This window comes from Polistes dominula, unplaced genomic scaffold (genome assembly GCF_049000335.1).
Source record: "Polistes dominula isolate Pdom_NZ unplaced genomic scaffold, Pdom_raw_medaka contig_75, whole genome shotgun sequence".
Lineage (NCBI taxonomy): Eukaryota > Metazoa > Arthropoda > Insecta > Hymenoptera > Vespidae > Polistes > Polistes dominula.
In genome coordinates, this window is record NW_028301003.1 from 3,188,983 (window position 1) to 3,204,778 (window position 15,796).

A 15,796-nucleotide genomic window follows, 5' to 3' on the forward strand; every position below is an offset into this window, starting at 1 on the left:
CACCATTAGCATAGTTATAACGGTTGCAAGAACACCACAACGTCTCCCAACTATGAATTCCAACGTTCCTCTCGTTTATACGAATACATTTTATGAGAATAAGGAACGAATTCTACCTTTTTTTTTTTTTTTTTATTTATTCTATTATTTTAGTTCTTATTTTTCTTCTCTTTCTTATTCATTATCATTCTATCTTATTCTCTGGGGAAAAACAAGAATAGGGAATAAGTGGAGACTGTAGGTAGTAGTAGGGTGGGTAAATGGGGTGGATATTTAATGCTACTGACCATTTTTATATACAGGGTTGGGGAAAAAGTATTATCGTGTATTTTAACACTGTTTAATAAAGAACTTATTGTTATATATAATAAAATAATATATATTTCCAAATAATTCATATAAAATATGAATTTAATTAATAAAACAAATGAATATATATATATATATATATATATATATATATATATATATTTATATTTATATTTAAATAAATAAAATGAAAAAATAATTGATATAAAAAGTTATAATGATATTTGATAGGAATAGTAAAACTTATTGAAATGTACGAAATCGACTATGAACTCTCGTTCTCGTTCATGTTGATTCCTTTCGATTGATCGAACGGATACCAGCCCATTGAATATTTATTGGAGTCAACCTCAGTATTTACCAAGGTGCCAGAATCGAAACCATTTGGTAAATACTGAAAATCGATATTTATATATATATATATATTTTACCCCTTATACACAATTTCACACACATATTCACATCTCACTTTCTCCACACTTATATATTAATATCGATATCAATATCAATATTGATATTACTAAACACTCCTACTATTTTGTCATTCACTGTTACTCATGTGAAATACAAAAAATATAAAAAAAATTATTAAAAAAATATAATTTCAAATTGATAAGATTATTAAATTAATTTTATTATTAATACAATAATATAATATATAGATTATATTTAATAAAATTTATTTTAATAAAATCAATAAATATTTTATTTAATTATATATATATATATATATCTAAATATCTATATATAAATATATTTAAATATATATATTATAATTTAATTTATATAATAAAATTAATAAAATAATTAAATTAATTTAATTATTAATAAAATATATTATATATTTATTGCAATTATTAATATAATTTATTATTATTATTTTTTTTTAATTAATTTGTTTTTTAACTCACACAAAGTACAACCCACGACAAAAAAAATATAAAAAAAATCTGTTGAAATTAATTTTCTTTTTCTTATTCATACGTATCTAATATAATTTGATTAATTTCATTTTTATTATATTATTCGTATTATTTTCTATTTTTTTTTTTTTCTATTCTTTTTCATTTTTCAGCGATCTCTCACCTATTTTGCCATCTCATCGATAGCTTTGCCGATAAACTCGAGACACACCCTTCGACTTTGCCATACACGCGCTCGAGGCAAATATGAATTTTTCATAAACGACTAAATGGAACACGCTACTACTAGTACTACACACACACACACACACATAAACGCACATATTAGAGATAAGGGGTATGAGAGTGAGGGAGGGGGAAAGGGGTACACCTCCTCCCACTCCTCTCATAAAATATTCAAAATGTCGAGGAAGCTGATTTTCAGCTATCTCGCAAATTCGCTTCGAGTAGTGCTTTTCTCTCTACCTGTTCCCCATTCCCACCCCATTCCAACCCCTTAAACCCCATTCTCATACCATTTCATCCTCCTTTTTCACTTTGTCCCATCGTCAACATATTTTTTTTTTTTATAATTTTTTTGTTATAGATCGTTGACAATTTACATTATTTTTCTATTTTGTCTTGTTTAACACTTTGTTTAACATTTGACGTATCAATACGTCATGCATTTGTTTAAGCAATGACTCACATAACGTTTTGATACGTCATTGAAACTTATAAACGAGATTTAATTACTTCATTTCTATGGTTTATTTCTAATAAATCCTTTTTATATTATTATAATTAATTATTATAATATTTCAAAGTAATTTTTAAATAAATTTTTACCCAAAGGGTCAATAAACGTTCCATCGTATTAATTTCAATTGCTTTTCCGATTTTTTATTTGTTCTTTTTTATTTTATTTTTTTATTTTTTTACCTACATGGTTGGCAATTAAAAAAAAAGAAAAGATTGATGTGGAATAAATGGACAACGTTGTTTCGTGAAAATATTCTACGAATAATATATGAAATACGTGAAATTGTTACACGTATTATTTGAAAGAATAAAATACATTTGTTGTAGAAATAAAATACGGTATTTCAAATTCTTGACAATTTTTAATTGAATATTACAACTTCATATGATTGATCAAAGATTTAATAAATTATTTACAATTAATACTTATTTATATAAATAAATTTTTTTTTCTTATTTATTATCATTGAAATAAAAACGTTTTATAATTTTCATGAGAATATTTCAAAATGTTATATGAAATTAAAAATATGTTTGAAAATGAAAAAAAAAAATATAAAAAACAAAAAATACATTTGTGCTCATAATTATGAAAGTGGTCTAAGTCATGTATCTCTTGTTTTCGAGATATTTAAAAATTTATATTTGAACATTATATGAATTCTATATTGTAGGCGAAAAAACTAGTATTCAGTTCATTTCTTTATATTCTATTTTCTGGAAAGGAAAACTCTATTCAGAGACTAAAAAGGAAAGATTTGGGAGGGCTATAAAACCATAAAACAAAACTTAAAAATTATTGGGACCTACTGGTGCGATGAAAACCCTTTGTGCTAGTGTCGGGCCCTTCAGATAGTTTCAGATTTCTATGGAAACACGTGTGACACATAAGGAGAAACAATACTCCATTATTTGAAACGAAGTTCCTTTATGCATGGTCTTTTACTACGATCTTTACCTAAAAAACATAAGCTGTACCTATCGGTTGACTATAGGGGGTGTACCCTTTTTCTATTGGTCAATAAGATTCATAATCCCCTTCCCTCTCCAAAGGGGTGTAGCTCATTACTGATATAAATATGTGGAAAGAAGTAAGAAACTGTCCTTAGTCAGTCCTTAGTCAGTCTGTATCTGTCCTTTTTTTTTTATCTTGAGGTTTGTTTACCCGGGCGCTCAGTCTCTGGACCATTGTACCCGGGCCCCTTGCGGGGAAAAACCTATGACCATAGCGGTCCCGCGGGCAGCCCCGACTCGCTTGCAAAGCGCAGGAGTCTGGCCGCCCCTGAGCCCACTAGGTCGAAGTTGTTGTCGCTGGTCCCAAGGACATCATTTCTGACGTCCGCGAGCCCAACGCATTGAGTTATGAGATGGAGGGGGTACCTCTCCTTCGCCACACCTGCCGCAGACCGAGTCTTGTGCAAGGCCCAGTCGCGTAAGGTGCTTTCTAAGGTGCCAGTGCCCGGTGACCAATCCTACCACCAGCCTCAATTGGGCTCGGTCCAGGTTGATCAGCTCGGTACCTAGCTCCTCCGAAGGCCCTGAAAACCTGTATCTGTCCTTAATCAGTTCTTAGTGCTCAGTCTGTATCTGTCCTTAGTTAGTCAGTCCTTAATTTGTCTGTCTGTATCTGTCTTTAGTCTGTATCTGTCTGTTATATCCGTCTGCGTATTCAGTTATTCTACAAATCAGTAAATCAGTCGGTCTTGTATTTGTAACTCTTTTGTATTCTGTATTTTTGTAACCACGCCACTTTGTGTAAACTTATGTAAATACCGCTCTACATCACATCATCATAATTAAATAAACAATCACACACATATATTTCAGTTCATTATCAGTTTAATTTATATTACTTCTCTCTGTTTGAACTCCACAATATAATATTAAAATAACAAACACTATCTAACGATTCATTTTTGACAATATAGTTTCCAATTACATTGAATTTATTTAGTTTCAAATAATGTGGTAATTAATAACTGATAAACTCATTTTTTTTTTTTTTTAATTTTGACTTAGACCACTTTCATAATTATGGGCACATTTAATGGGTTAGAAAATTATTATCAAACGTTAATATATAAATATACTTCATTCTATTTTATTCTTTTACAATGATACCCAATAATACTAATCTGCATTTAAAATTCATCCCTCGGTGTAATAATTTTCCTCGAGAGAAACGTTCATTTCAATTAAACTACTCTTTATTGTTTCATCGATAAAAAAAAAAAAAGAGGAAAGAAGAAGAAGAAAAAAAATTTTTTTTTAATCCTGACAATGAGAGAAGAAAGCAAATAACGTTTAAATGGATAATATTTTATGAGTCTCGATATATTTCCGCGCTTTTAAATACATCTGCATAAGTATGTATAATACTATGTACATATTGGGTTGGGGAAAAAGTATCTTCGTTTATAATAAATGTAAAATTTCGTTTAAAAAAAAAAACCGTTTACATTACGAATACTAAAGACATTTTTAAAATTAAATTTTTACATTTATACAAAAATAAATTAACAGAAAAACAACATTTTGTACATTTTCATAAATTTGTATATAATTTGAATAAATAAATTTTGTAATAATTATTTTCTATCAAAATATTATTATCAATAATTAATAATAATTTATATATATATAAAAATATTATTATAATATAATAAATAAATTATACAAAAATTATAATAATAAATAATATAAAATATATAATAAATATCATAAATTATAATAAATATTAATAAATATTAATTTATATAATAACATAAAAAAATAATATAATAATTATAATATTAAAAAATTGTACAAATTAATACAAATGTACAAAAGTACTACAAAAAAAAACACACATAATAAACAATAAATAATAAAATAATAATAATCAAAGTTTAAAACATTAATATAAATATAAAAAATAAAGTAAAAAATAAAATAAAGCATTAATATTCTCTTTATCAACATTAGTTTCTACCAAGCACGTGATATGATATATAAAAAACTGTAGCATGTGCAAATGAAAAGATAAAAAAAGAGAGAGAAAAATATACTGAGCGTTGGCCTACTTTCAACTGCACTTTAATTCGACAAGGTTCTTTTTTTTTTTATCAAAATCAGACATCCTTCTTCCCTTCTTTCCTTTCTTTCCCCCCTTTTCCTATCCTTTCTTTTTTATTTCTTTTATTTGCACCATTTAAAAGAGATATATATATATATTAAAAATAACATTTAAATAATAAATCGTTTTACTTTAAAATATTAAATTCATGAATATTAAAAGTAATAAATTATTATTTTTTTTAAATGTATCTATAGGAAGGGTTATGTTATTCAAATAATATTTGAAATTATTATATTAATATTATATGCTATAAAAAGGATCATATATATGTGTATATAAAATTATAAAAAAAAATATATATATATATATATATATATATATATATATAAGTTAATTTCTAAACGAACAAACTTTCCCATTGTCAAAGTCATCAAATCTCATTGTCAAAGAAAATTTAGAATTCAAGGAAGTTGGGGACCCATTTCTTGACTTTTGATACGTCCCTGACTACACAACTATTCCTAGTTGTTATCGGTTTCCTTGACTTGTTCCTCGGTGACTATCTTCGGACAGATCAACTTCCTAAGAGTAGTAGAATAAGAAGACTTTAAAGATGAAAGGGCTCGTAGGTGAAGGGGTGAAGGAAACATGAAGAACGAAAGAAAGAGAGAGAGAGAGAGAATGAACGTTGAAGGGGTAGCTCGAGGGACTACACTTAAAGCAAGTTTCCTCGTTAGAAACTTTCCTAGGTAGGATATTTTGAAATTGCTAGGCCGTTACCATCAGCTGGCTAGGGTTCTGCAATTTACTGCTATTCAACTATGGGGGTGTTTTCTCAATCGAAATTTCAACAAAAAAAAAAAAAGTTGCAAAGTATAAAAATACGAATAACAATTTAAAGAAGAAGTACAAGAAGTAGAAAGTGATATTATTAAATATAAAAATCACACACACACATTTTTTACAATACAAAAATTATATTTAACTCACATGAAACCTTATTTCTTGTTTTTTTTATAAAATATTGTAAACTTTAATTCAAGTTTGTTGCATAAATAAATACTTTTTACAAGTTTCCAATATTAATATTATTCTATTTAATTATTAATGTTATTAATATTAACCCTTTGAGTGCTATGGACGCATATATGCGTTTGTTAATATACGTATTTGTTATTATTAATGTAAAATAATTTAATATTTATATTAATCAATTAAATTATTGGGTTGTCCGGAAAGTTCATGCAGATTTTCGATAGATGGCATTAAATTTCTTTTGCTAAAAAACCTGAAAAGTATTTTTTTGCTAAAAAACCTGAAAAGTACTTTTTTGCTAAAAAAAACCTGAAAAGTTCTGGAAGCACGAATTTTTAAAAAATTATTATACTATTATTTTTATTATTATTTTTATTATTATATTTATTATAGTTCGTGTATCGTTTTTATATAATTCTTATATAAGTTCGTCCCGATTTTCAATAGATGGCATTAAAGTTCTTTTGCTAAAAAACCTGAAAAGTTCTGGAAGCACGAAATTGTAAAAAATTATTATACTATTATTTTTATTATTATTTTTATTATTTATTATTATATATTATTATATTATTATTATTATTAATATATTTATAGTTATATTTATTATGTAATAAACATATAACAAAAAAACAACTTAAATGGGTTGAATTTCAATCTTCCGTCAAAATCGGCACGAACTTTCAGGACAACCCAATATATTCAAAAACAAAAAAACTTCAATTATTAAATATAATTTATAATTAGTATCTGGTTAATAATAAATTATTTTGTTCCTAAAAAACATTTTAAGTAAAAGTATTTAGCACTCAAAAGGTTAATTGTATGTATATCTGAAATAATAATGTTTAATTTACAGTAATTAATAATTTACAGGAACTAGCCTATTCGCGGTAGCTGCTCACGAATTTGGTCATTCACTTGGCCTGGCACATAGTTCTGTTCAAGGAGCTCTAATGTATCCTTGGTATCAAGGATTGAGTCCTAATTACGAGCTACCGGAAGATGACAGACATGGAATACAACAGATGTATGGTAAGTTCATTTATCATTTCATATTTCACTATTATTTCATTATTTATTTATAAGATTGCTTTCAAAATATTTATACTTTTATTTTATATATTTATGGGACACCTTGTATATTTCTTTTTTTCGATAATAATACTTATTGGTATTTTAAAACACCCTGTAAATTGCAAACCAATAAATATAGTGTTAAATTTACGAAAACGATACTAAGTGATACGTTTGACTACTCTTACATGTGTGTGTGAATGTGTGAGTGTATGTAAACGTGTTAGTGTGTGTGTGAGTGTGTGGGTGTGGTTGTAGGATGTAAAGAAAGTAATAGAAAGTGGTATCAGTAGTAGTAGTAAGGCAGGTTCAGTTGGCGCCAGTGAAGTAGGTAAAACGTTTGAGCAGACAAGTAGTAAAGTCGTATCGTATAGTCAGACACAGAGCAAGTATTTCCTACAAATAATGAATAGGTCTCTCTTTCCTTTCTAAACACCACCAAAACGGACACCCAATGTATTTTTAAATAAAAGAGGATGAGATTGAAAAGCTATCTCGTTGATCTTAAAAACCTGTTACTTATTTAAACTTTTACTTTATTTATTTATTTATTTATTCAAGTATCAAAAAGAATTCTTAAAATTGTCTCACGTTCATTTTTAATTTGAAATTTGTTAAAAAAAAAAAAGAAGTAAAAGTAATTATGGGAACAATCAATTTTTCGATCAAAAGTTAACATTTGAAATTAGTATTTGTTGCAATTAGGTTTGTTAAAAAAATTTTTATAAATATTAAAATAATTAAAATAATAAAAATGAAACGAGTATTCATCGCAACTCAATTTATGCGAATAATTATTGAAATTATTTTATAATAACAATAACTATGATTGTTAATATTTTAAACGAAACAAATTCTATACATTTTGATGTACAATTTTTTATATTCCCTTCTCACCCCTTGTCAACAGAAATATAAAACAAAAATATTCAAACAATAATATGAACAACTATTAATGCATATAACAATAAAGAAAATCATATAATTATTATTCCGATCATTATTATAATAAAATCTTGTTCTTTCTCTCTCATACACACACACACACACACACACACACACACACATATATATATATATATATATATATATATATATATATATATATGTACTTGTAGAAACAAAAAAGGGTACACACATAGTAGTCAGTCAGACGAGGATGAAATGAAACGTGAATAAAATATAAAGAATGACCAGGAGAAGGTTCTTTTTTTTTGTTTCCCTGTGGGATATGGGTCGGTCGTAAAGAGGGTGGTGATGAGGATGAGGGGGAGAGTAGTTGGGCAGGCAGACCAAGAGTGATTTACTATGCCAGCTTTGTCGGTTTTCCAGAGGGATCGCAAATGCATTCTAACTCTCTCTCTCTCTCTCTCTCTCTCTCTCTTTCTCTTACTCTTTCTCTTTCCATCTTCATTCCCATTCCTTTTCCTATACCATTACCATGTGTGTGTATGTGTGTGTGTATGTGTGTGGCATGTTTGCGTTACGAACACGATCCGGTACACGTTAACTCGCCGTTGGTTTCGCGGCGAGTACTGAAAGGGCGATGGTCACATTTGTTTTCCATGAAAAGGGGGGTGTACTTGAATGGTGGTACTCGAACGAGAAGTCTATCGACTTGTGTAGTAGTAGTAGTAGTAGTAGCCGGGGTAGTAGTATTCTTTGTATTATTTTTCTTGATGATGTTTCCTACATTTTCAAATATTTTTCTAGCATAAGAATGAAAAAAATGTATCTATGCTTTCATTCTATTCTTCATTTAAATATATTTTATTTCATGTGGTATTGTTTCCATAAATTTTATCATTGAATCCCATAAGTTGTACTAGTAAATAAATAATATTTTTGTATAATATAATATATATATATACACATATATTCTTTTTTGTAGTCTAATTTAACCCTTTCGCTACGGTGGGCCTCGCCGCGAAGTACCTCGTCTAGAACGGAGCGCCGTACCGAAAGTGGGAACATTAAGCGCGCGCAGTCTTTAGCATTCGGAGCCTTTTGTCTCAAAAACGACTTTGTGACATTACTTTTAGAAACAAAATGATTTGTGTTCATAATTATGTGACTATAGTCTATGACTATAGTCACCCGTCGCGTATAGGTGGCATCGTGTGACGGGTGACTATAGTCACCCGTCGTGTGCGGGTGTCGTTTTGTGGCGGGTGACTATAGTCACCCGTAGTAGTGAAAGGGTTAATACCATAATATTATACAATACTTTAGAATAAACAAATGAAAAAAGGAAATAGAAAGAAAAAGAAAGAAGGAAAGAAAGATGAGAATTTAGTTGTAAATATAAGGAGTAATCTTAGGGATGCTCGTAGTTATCCTAGAAAAGTTGGTAGTAGATTCTCTCCTTGGAATACGAAATTAGCCCTTGGGTTGCTCATTAAGGGGAGAAAGAGGAGGAGGTTTGGATGGTGCCTGTAATTACGAAGGATTTCCACACGAATCTCGACCACCCACGAGGAGTTTTCATCCCTTCAACACCCAACACACCACCCTTAACCTATTCCAGCACCATCACCATCAACACCAAAATCTTCTGGTTCATCTGTTCTTCTTTCTCTCTCACACACACACACACACACACACAATTTCTCACACTTCTATTTACTTTTTTGCATACACTATCAACTAAAAGTTTGAAATTGTTTGATGGTTTTTATAAAACACCATATATATATATATATATATACATATATATGTGTATGTATAATATATTTAATATGGGAGTTATTTTATAGGCCAGTTCAATTATTATGGTTGAGTTTTATTTTTTATTTCAATTTGTTTAAGGATTAATAAACTTTTGGTTGGTAGTGTATGTATGTAGATATGTAGGTATGTATAGATGAATATAGAAATGTAGACACAAGCACGTAGGATATACTATATATCATAGGATATACTATATATATATATATATAACCGGGTATTTGGTTCAGTTGGAATTCTCCTATCACGTATTTTCTCGACTAAAGGTAAAACGGTGGAGATCGATATGATGATATGCATAAATACTCCCTAAAGCATAATGATATTTTCCTACCAACATATTATAATTGTTGATTTTTGTTTTTATATTTTTTCCCCTTTTGTTTTCGCGTTTAAAATATTTAAATTTTATAGAATAAATATATTTCATATATATTATAATTAATATTTATATAATAAATATTAGGGGGATTTGAAAAGTAATGGCGTCGTTACTACGCATGTCAAATTATTTCTAATATTTTAAATGAAAAAACCGTTTGATGATTTTTATCGTTACAATTTAACAAATTTTACATACCAGATAGAGAAAGGTTGGTAATTAAATAAATTAATTAATTTAATTATTGATTAATAATAAAAATTTGTTTGACAAATTTATTTGTTTCAGTTTTGAGGTTAAAATGCTACATTACTTTTCGGAAAACCTATAATATATTTCATATTTAATATTTATATACAATATAATTAATATTTATATAATAAATATATTTAATTATATTTAAATAATAATATAATAATTCATATAATATTGGGTTGACAATTAAATAATGGCGGATATTTTAAGGAAAATAATTGGTGAAATAATAATAATAATAATTGAATATATTTAACATAAATTAAACAAATATTTTTGTTACAATTTAATTATTTTTATACTCCTATATTATAAAAAAAATTCTTTTATTTATTCAGCAAACGAATAATAATCACGTACGCACTTACGCAAAAAATAACTTTTGTTAAAAAAAAAAAAAAAAAAATGATGACTTAAATAAAGCTTGAATTTCTTGTAGTAACTTTCAGAGGTAAATTTTAAAATCGTTGCTGAAATAAAACTTAAGTAATAGTAGTCGTAGAAACTGTTGCAAGGGTTGATGTTGATGCTGGTGGTGCTGGTGATGGTGGTGGTGGTGGTGGTAGTTGGGTATATCGTTAAAGTTGACGTCGCAAAAATATGTTTTATGCATGCCGCAAGAAACGAAGAAGTTTATGTATTACTCTCGTTCGTTGAGTACCTAACGATCGTAATTTTTTCTTTTACCAACCCCCCTTTTTTTCCCCTTACCCTCCCCTTCCATCCCCTTGTGCAACCGTACTTACTTTTGATACTTTTACGGGTTACCACTACAACATTTTTATTCAATAAAATATATATATATATATATATATATGTCTTCTTACTTTTATTTCTACTTTTTTTTCCTCATATTTTTCATACTATTTGTCAAATCAAATCAAATAAAAAAACATTAAATAAAATTATAATAATAATAATAATAATAATAATAAAATTATTTGATTTTTGACCAATTAAAGAAAAAGAAGAAGAAGACATGAATCAAGAGTACGTGAAATAAAAAAAAAATTAAAAAAATATTAGGTTGTCCGGAAAGTTCGTGTCGAATTCCGGTAGATGGCATTATTAAAGTTCTTTTGTTAAAAATAAAACCTGATAAGTTCTGAAAGGAGAAAATTTGGAAATTACTCTTAAAAATGGAGAAAGATTGTGAAACAGAATAACGCTTATATATAATTTAATAAATATATATCAACAAAATAAGACTTAAATTGCAAAATATTTCAATCTTTCATCAAAATCGGCTAAAACTTTCCGGATAACCAACCCAAGTGAAGTTGAAACAAGAGAAATAGAGAAACATAAAAAAAAGTATAAAATAAAAAAGAGGTTAAAATAGAGAGAAAGAATACGAGAAAGAATACACGGAAATGGATAGTAGTGGGTGGATTGACAAACCGAATGAAAATGAAACCAAAGAGAGAACATAAACAAAAACAGACAAATAAAATGAGTTTAGTAAAAGAAAAGGGATTGATCGAATCGACAGACTGAACAAGAAAATGAATCAAAGAAAAGAAAATAAAATGAGATAGGGAAAACATGTTTGGAAAGAAAATGAGTTAAAAAGAATCTGAAAACACACCTACACACTGCCAAACAAACACCCAAACAAACAGACACATAAAAGATTCAATAAAAAATTAATTAAAATTCATAATAAAACAAAATAAATTTAAAACCAGCGACACCATATTTTTCTCAATGGATAAATGGACACTTTAAAAAAAAAAAAAAAAGACAAAAGAAAAAAAAAAAAGATTGTTCGGCCAAGAAATGGGGGGTTTAAAGTAAGACGAGTTTTAAGTACAAAGTTTAGGGGTTGGAAGTGGAGAATGGGAAAGGGGTTGGAAGAAATAGGAAAACGTCAGGTGCCATCATCATCATCATCATCATTTTATAGGGTGAAATCTGCACACACACACACACACACACACACACACACAATATATATATATATATATACAAATACACACCTCTTTTGTCTGTTTTTACAAAACGAGATTTTAAAATGCGATGATGGGGTAGAAGAAGAAGAAAAAGAAGAAAAAGAAGAAGAAGAAAAAATACACAAAAAAGAAATGACGAGTGGAGTTTGGGTTTGTGAGGAACGGGGGTGGGACTAAGGGGGTGTCTAAGGACTACGTTCGTCACTTCTTTCTTTTCTTTTCTTTTTTTTTTTATTTTTAATTTTTATTTTTCTCTTTTTGTGGGGGTAAAGAAAGGGAAGCACTTTCGTTCGTGACAATAAATAATGCATCAAATTATTTTAAAACGACCACAGCCGCCCCTGGCACTTTCCCGAATACTATCTCTTTCTCTTTTTCTCTCTTTCTCTCTTTTTATATTCCTTTTTATCTTTTCTCTCTTTTTGTCCCTTTTTAAGGGAACAATAGGGACGCGTATTTAATTCGATATGATTATTCGGAATAAAATGAACGAATGAGTGCAGTAATTGTACCGAAAAAACTACCGAAAATTGTCAATTCATTCCATTCATTCATTCATTAAATCATTCTATTATTCATTATTTATTTCATTATTTATTAATGAACGTATACGAACAAATCAACGAATGAATTAATGAACGAATATAATTCAATTATTCGCATTCATTTATTCGCATTTATTTATTTATTTATTTATTTATTTATTTATTTATTTATTTGTTTGATAAAAAACATATTATTTTTATTAAAAAAAATAATGATTATAATTATAAGATTTCTGATTAATCTTAAAATCAATTGTTATTAATTAAAACTAATATATAAAATATACAATATTTAAATAATAATTGCAAGTTACGAGAAAAGAAAAAACCAATAATAAAAAGAAAATAAAAAGAAATTTCTTTTCCATTTGTTTTTTTTCTCTCATCGAAGGGGTAAAAAAAAAAGCAACACTGCCATTGGTCCAGTTTTCTCATTTATCCAATTATTTTCCTTAAAAAAACCCTTGTTCGAATAATTAGTTGCAGGTTAACGAATGAGAAAAGTGCACAGACGAATAAAAAAAAGATTAAAATAAAATCAGGAAATACAATCGAGAAAAGGAAAGAAATAAAAGGAAGATAAAAATGACGAGAGTAAAAAATGGGGATGAAAATAATTCATTCAATAAAAAAGAATTCTTTGCCAATGTTTTTTTTAACCCTTAAATTAAGTAAGTGGAATTTATCGTAATAGTGACGGCATTTAGGGGAGGTTTGGTGAAGGGGGTTGAGGTTGTAGATTGTATTGAAAGTGGAAAAGGACGGAGGAAGATTCCAAGGGGGTAGTGGTAAAGGGATAAAAGGGAAACAACAAGCTGTCTGCCCTGGCCACCCTTTTGTCAATGTTCCTCATCGATAAAAGACTAAAACGAAATCTTTCGTTGAACGAAATAAAAAAAAATAAAAACAAAGAAAACGAGAAGAATAATGGCACAAATACTTTTTGTTTTTTTTTTTTTTTTTTTTTTTAAATAAAACATTCTCTCTCTCTTTAACTGTACAAAACCACCACCAACTTTCGGAGGTAAAAACCCTGTTATCTTTCTTTCTATTTTATTTTTGTTGTGTTTGTCTGTGGAGATCTTCATCATCCCTTTGCTGCTTTTCCGCAGAACGGAAAAAGGGAAACAAGGACGAATTCTAGTGTTCCTGTTTTACCCTTTTCCTGTATACATATATATATATATATAGGTTTCGTCCTTTAAAGCTGAAAGCTTATTTCCTCTGGAAATTTCTATATTTGTGTGTTTGTGTGTGAATTAAAGTTGAATGAATTTTCTGAAGATTTTATAAAGGTCCTCCATGTAACACACAAGTTTGATCATTTAACCCTTAGATTGCTATAGACGTATATATGCGTTTGATAAAAATTACCAGAGTGGTCTATCGATGCATATACGTATACGTGTTTGTTAATATTAATGTACAATAATGTAATGTTTATATTAATTAATTATATATAATAAAATATATTAAATTATATAATATAAATATATAAATATATATAAATTTTAAAATATAAATAATAAATAATAAATAAATTAATTAATTATATATTATACGTATAAATAATTAGTAAATCTAATGTTAATATCTTAACGTAATTAATAAAAAGAAATATAATAATAATAGTGTTAATTTAATTACATGAATTATAATTAGACAAACTTTCAATGTTTGTTTCTAGAAAATAATTTTATTAATGAAATTATGTTTTATGTCTCTTTTTTAAAACAAACTTTCAATGAAACTGACCTTGTTTCAAGGATATTTAAAGAATTACATTTGAACATTAAATGAATTATCTATATAATATTGAAATAACAAACATAACCAAACAATTCAATTTTAATGTGTTATGAAATAACTGATAAACTCATTTGTTTTTAATTTTGATTTACAATTAGATCATAATTTTATGGGCCCATATAGTTTATTCTATGCGTTAATGATTGGAATTCATCATTTAAAAACTGACTGTATATATGTAATATTAATATGAAGGATGTTGCTTTAAGAAAGAGAATACCTGAGAAGATTTTGGGTTCAAAGGGAGAGAAGATGGAAATGGTAGAAGGATGGAAAGATAGAGAATAGTTTATGTTCTGACGGAAGTGGCAAGAGAAACTATGAAACCTCCATTCCTTTGCTAAAACTACAATTTATACCTCTTATACATATGTATAAACTTAATATATATAGGTCGTTGGAATATCGTTAGTATGATTGATCTTTTATACAAGAATAATCTCAAACACATACACACATCCTATATATATATATATACAAGGTGTCCTATAACTGATGGTATACAAACACGAACGATGAATGATGAAAAGCTAAGTCGATATAATGTAAAGTAATGTTTGTTCGTATAAAAAATAGTTTGAAAATTTCGTCAAATACTTTATGCACCTGCACACACATACACCCATGAACCAGCAACTCTGAAAATCAATGTGTGTTCAATAAACATAAAAGTAATAATCGATATGACAAACATCATCAAAATGTGTTCACCAAAATATTTGATAACAGTTAGAATTTGTATCTAAATAAAATTGAAATTAAATACACATTGAGAGTGTTGTTTGTTAGTTGACAAATTTTCAAATATAAATTTTTCTCAATAGTATTTTATAAAAACAAATTTGATTCAACCATTTTTACATGTAGATAAATCCTACCCTTTTCTATCATCAATTGAACCAAATATTGTTTTCATTGAAAAAACATGTTACATTTTTAATTTAACAATTAATAAATATTATCTCATATTTAATCATTTGGTTTTG

At 27.6% G+C, this 15,796-nt stretch overlaps 1 protein-coding gene across 3 annotated transcripts in view; it reads left to right on the top strand.

Moving 5' to 3' along the window:
• Mmp2 (Matrix metalloproteinase 2) overlaps positions 1–15,796 on the top strand; it is a 152,795-nt gene that overhangs the window by 131,506 nt on the left and 5,493 nt on the right. For all 3 annotated transcript variants that reach the window (XM_089174001.1, XM_089174002.1, XM_089174003.1), the window contains one exon: positions 6,940–7,098. In XM_089174001.1, the coding sequence (XP_089030127.1) occupies positions 6,940–7,098 (159 nt within the window). The remainder of the gene's footprint in view (positions 1–6,939; positions 7,099–15,796) is intronic.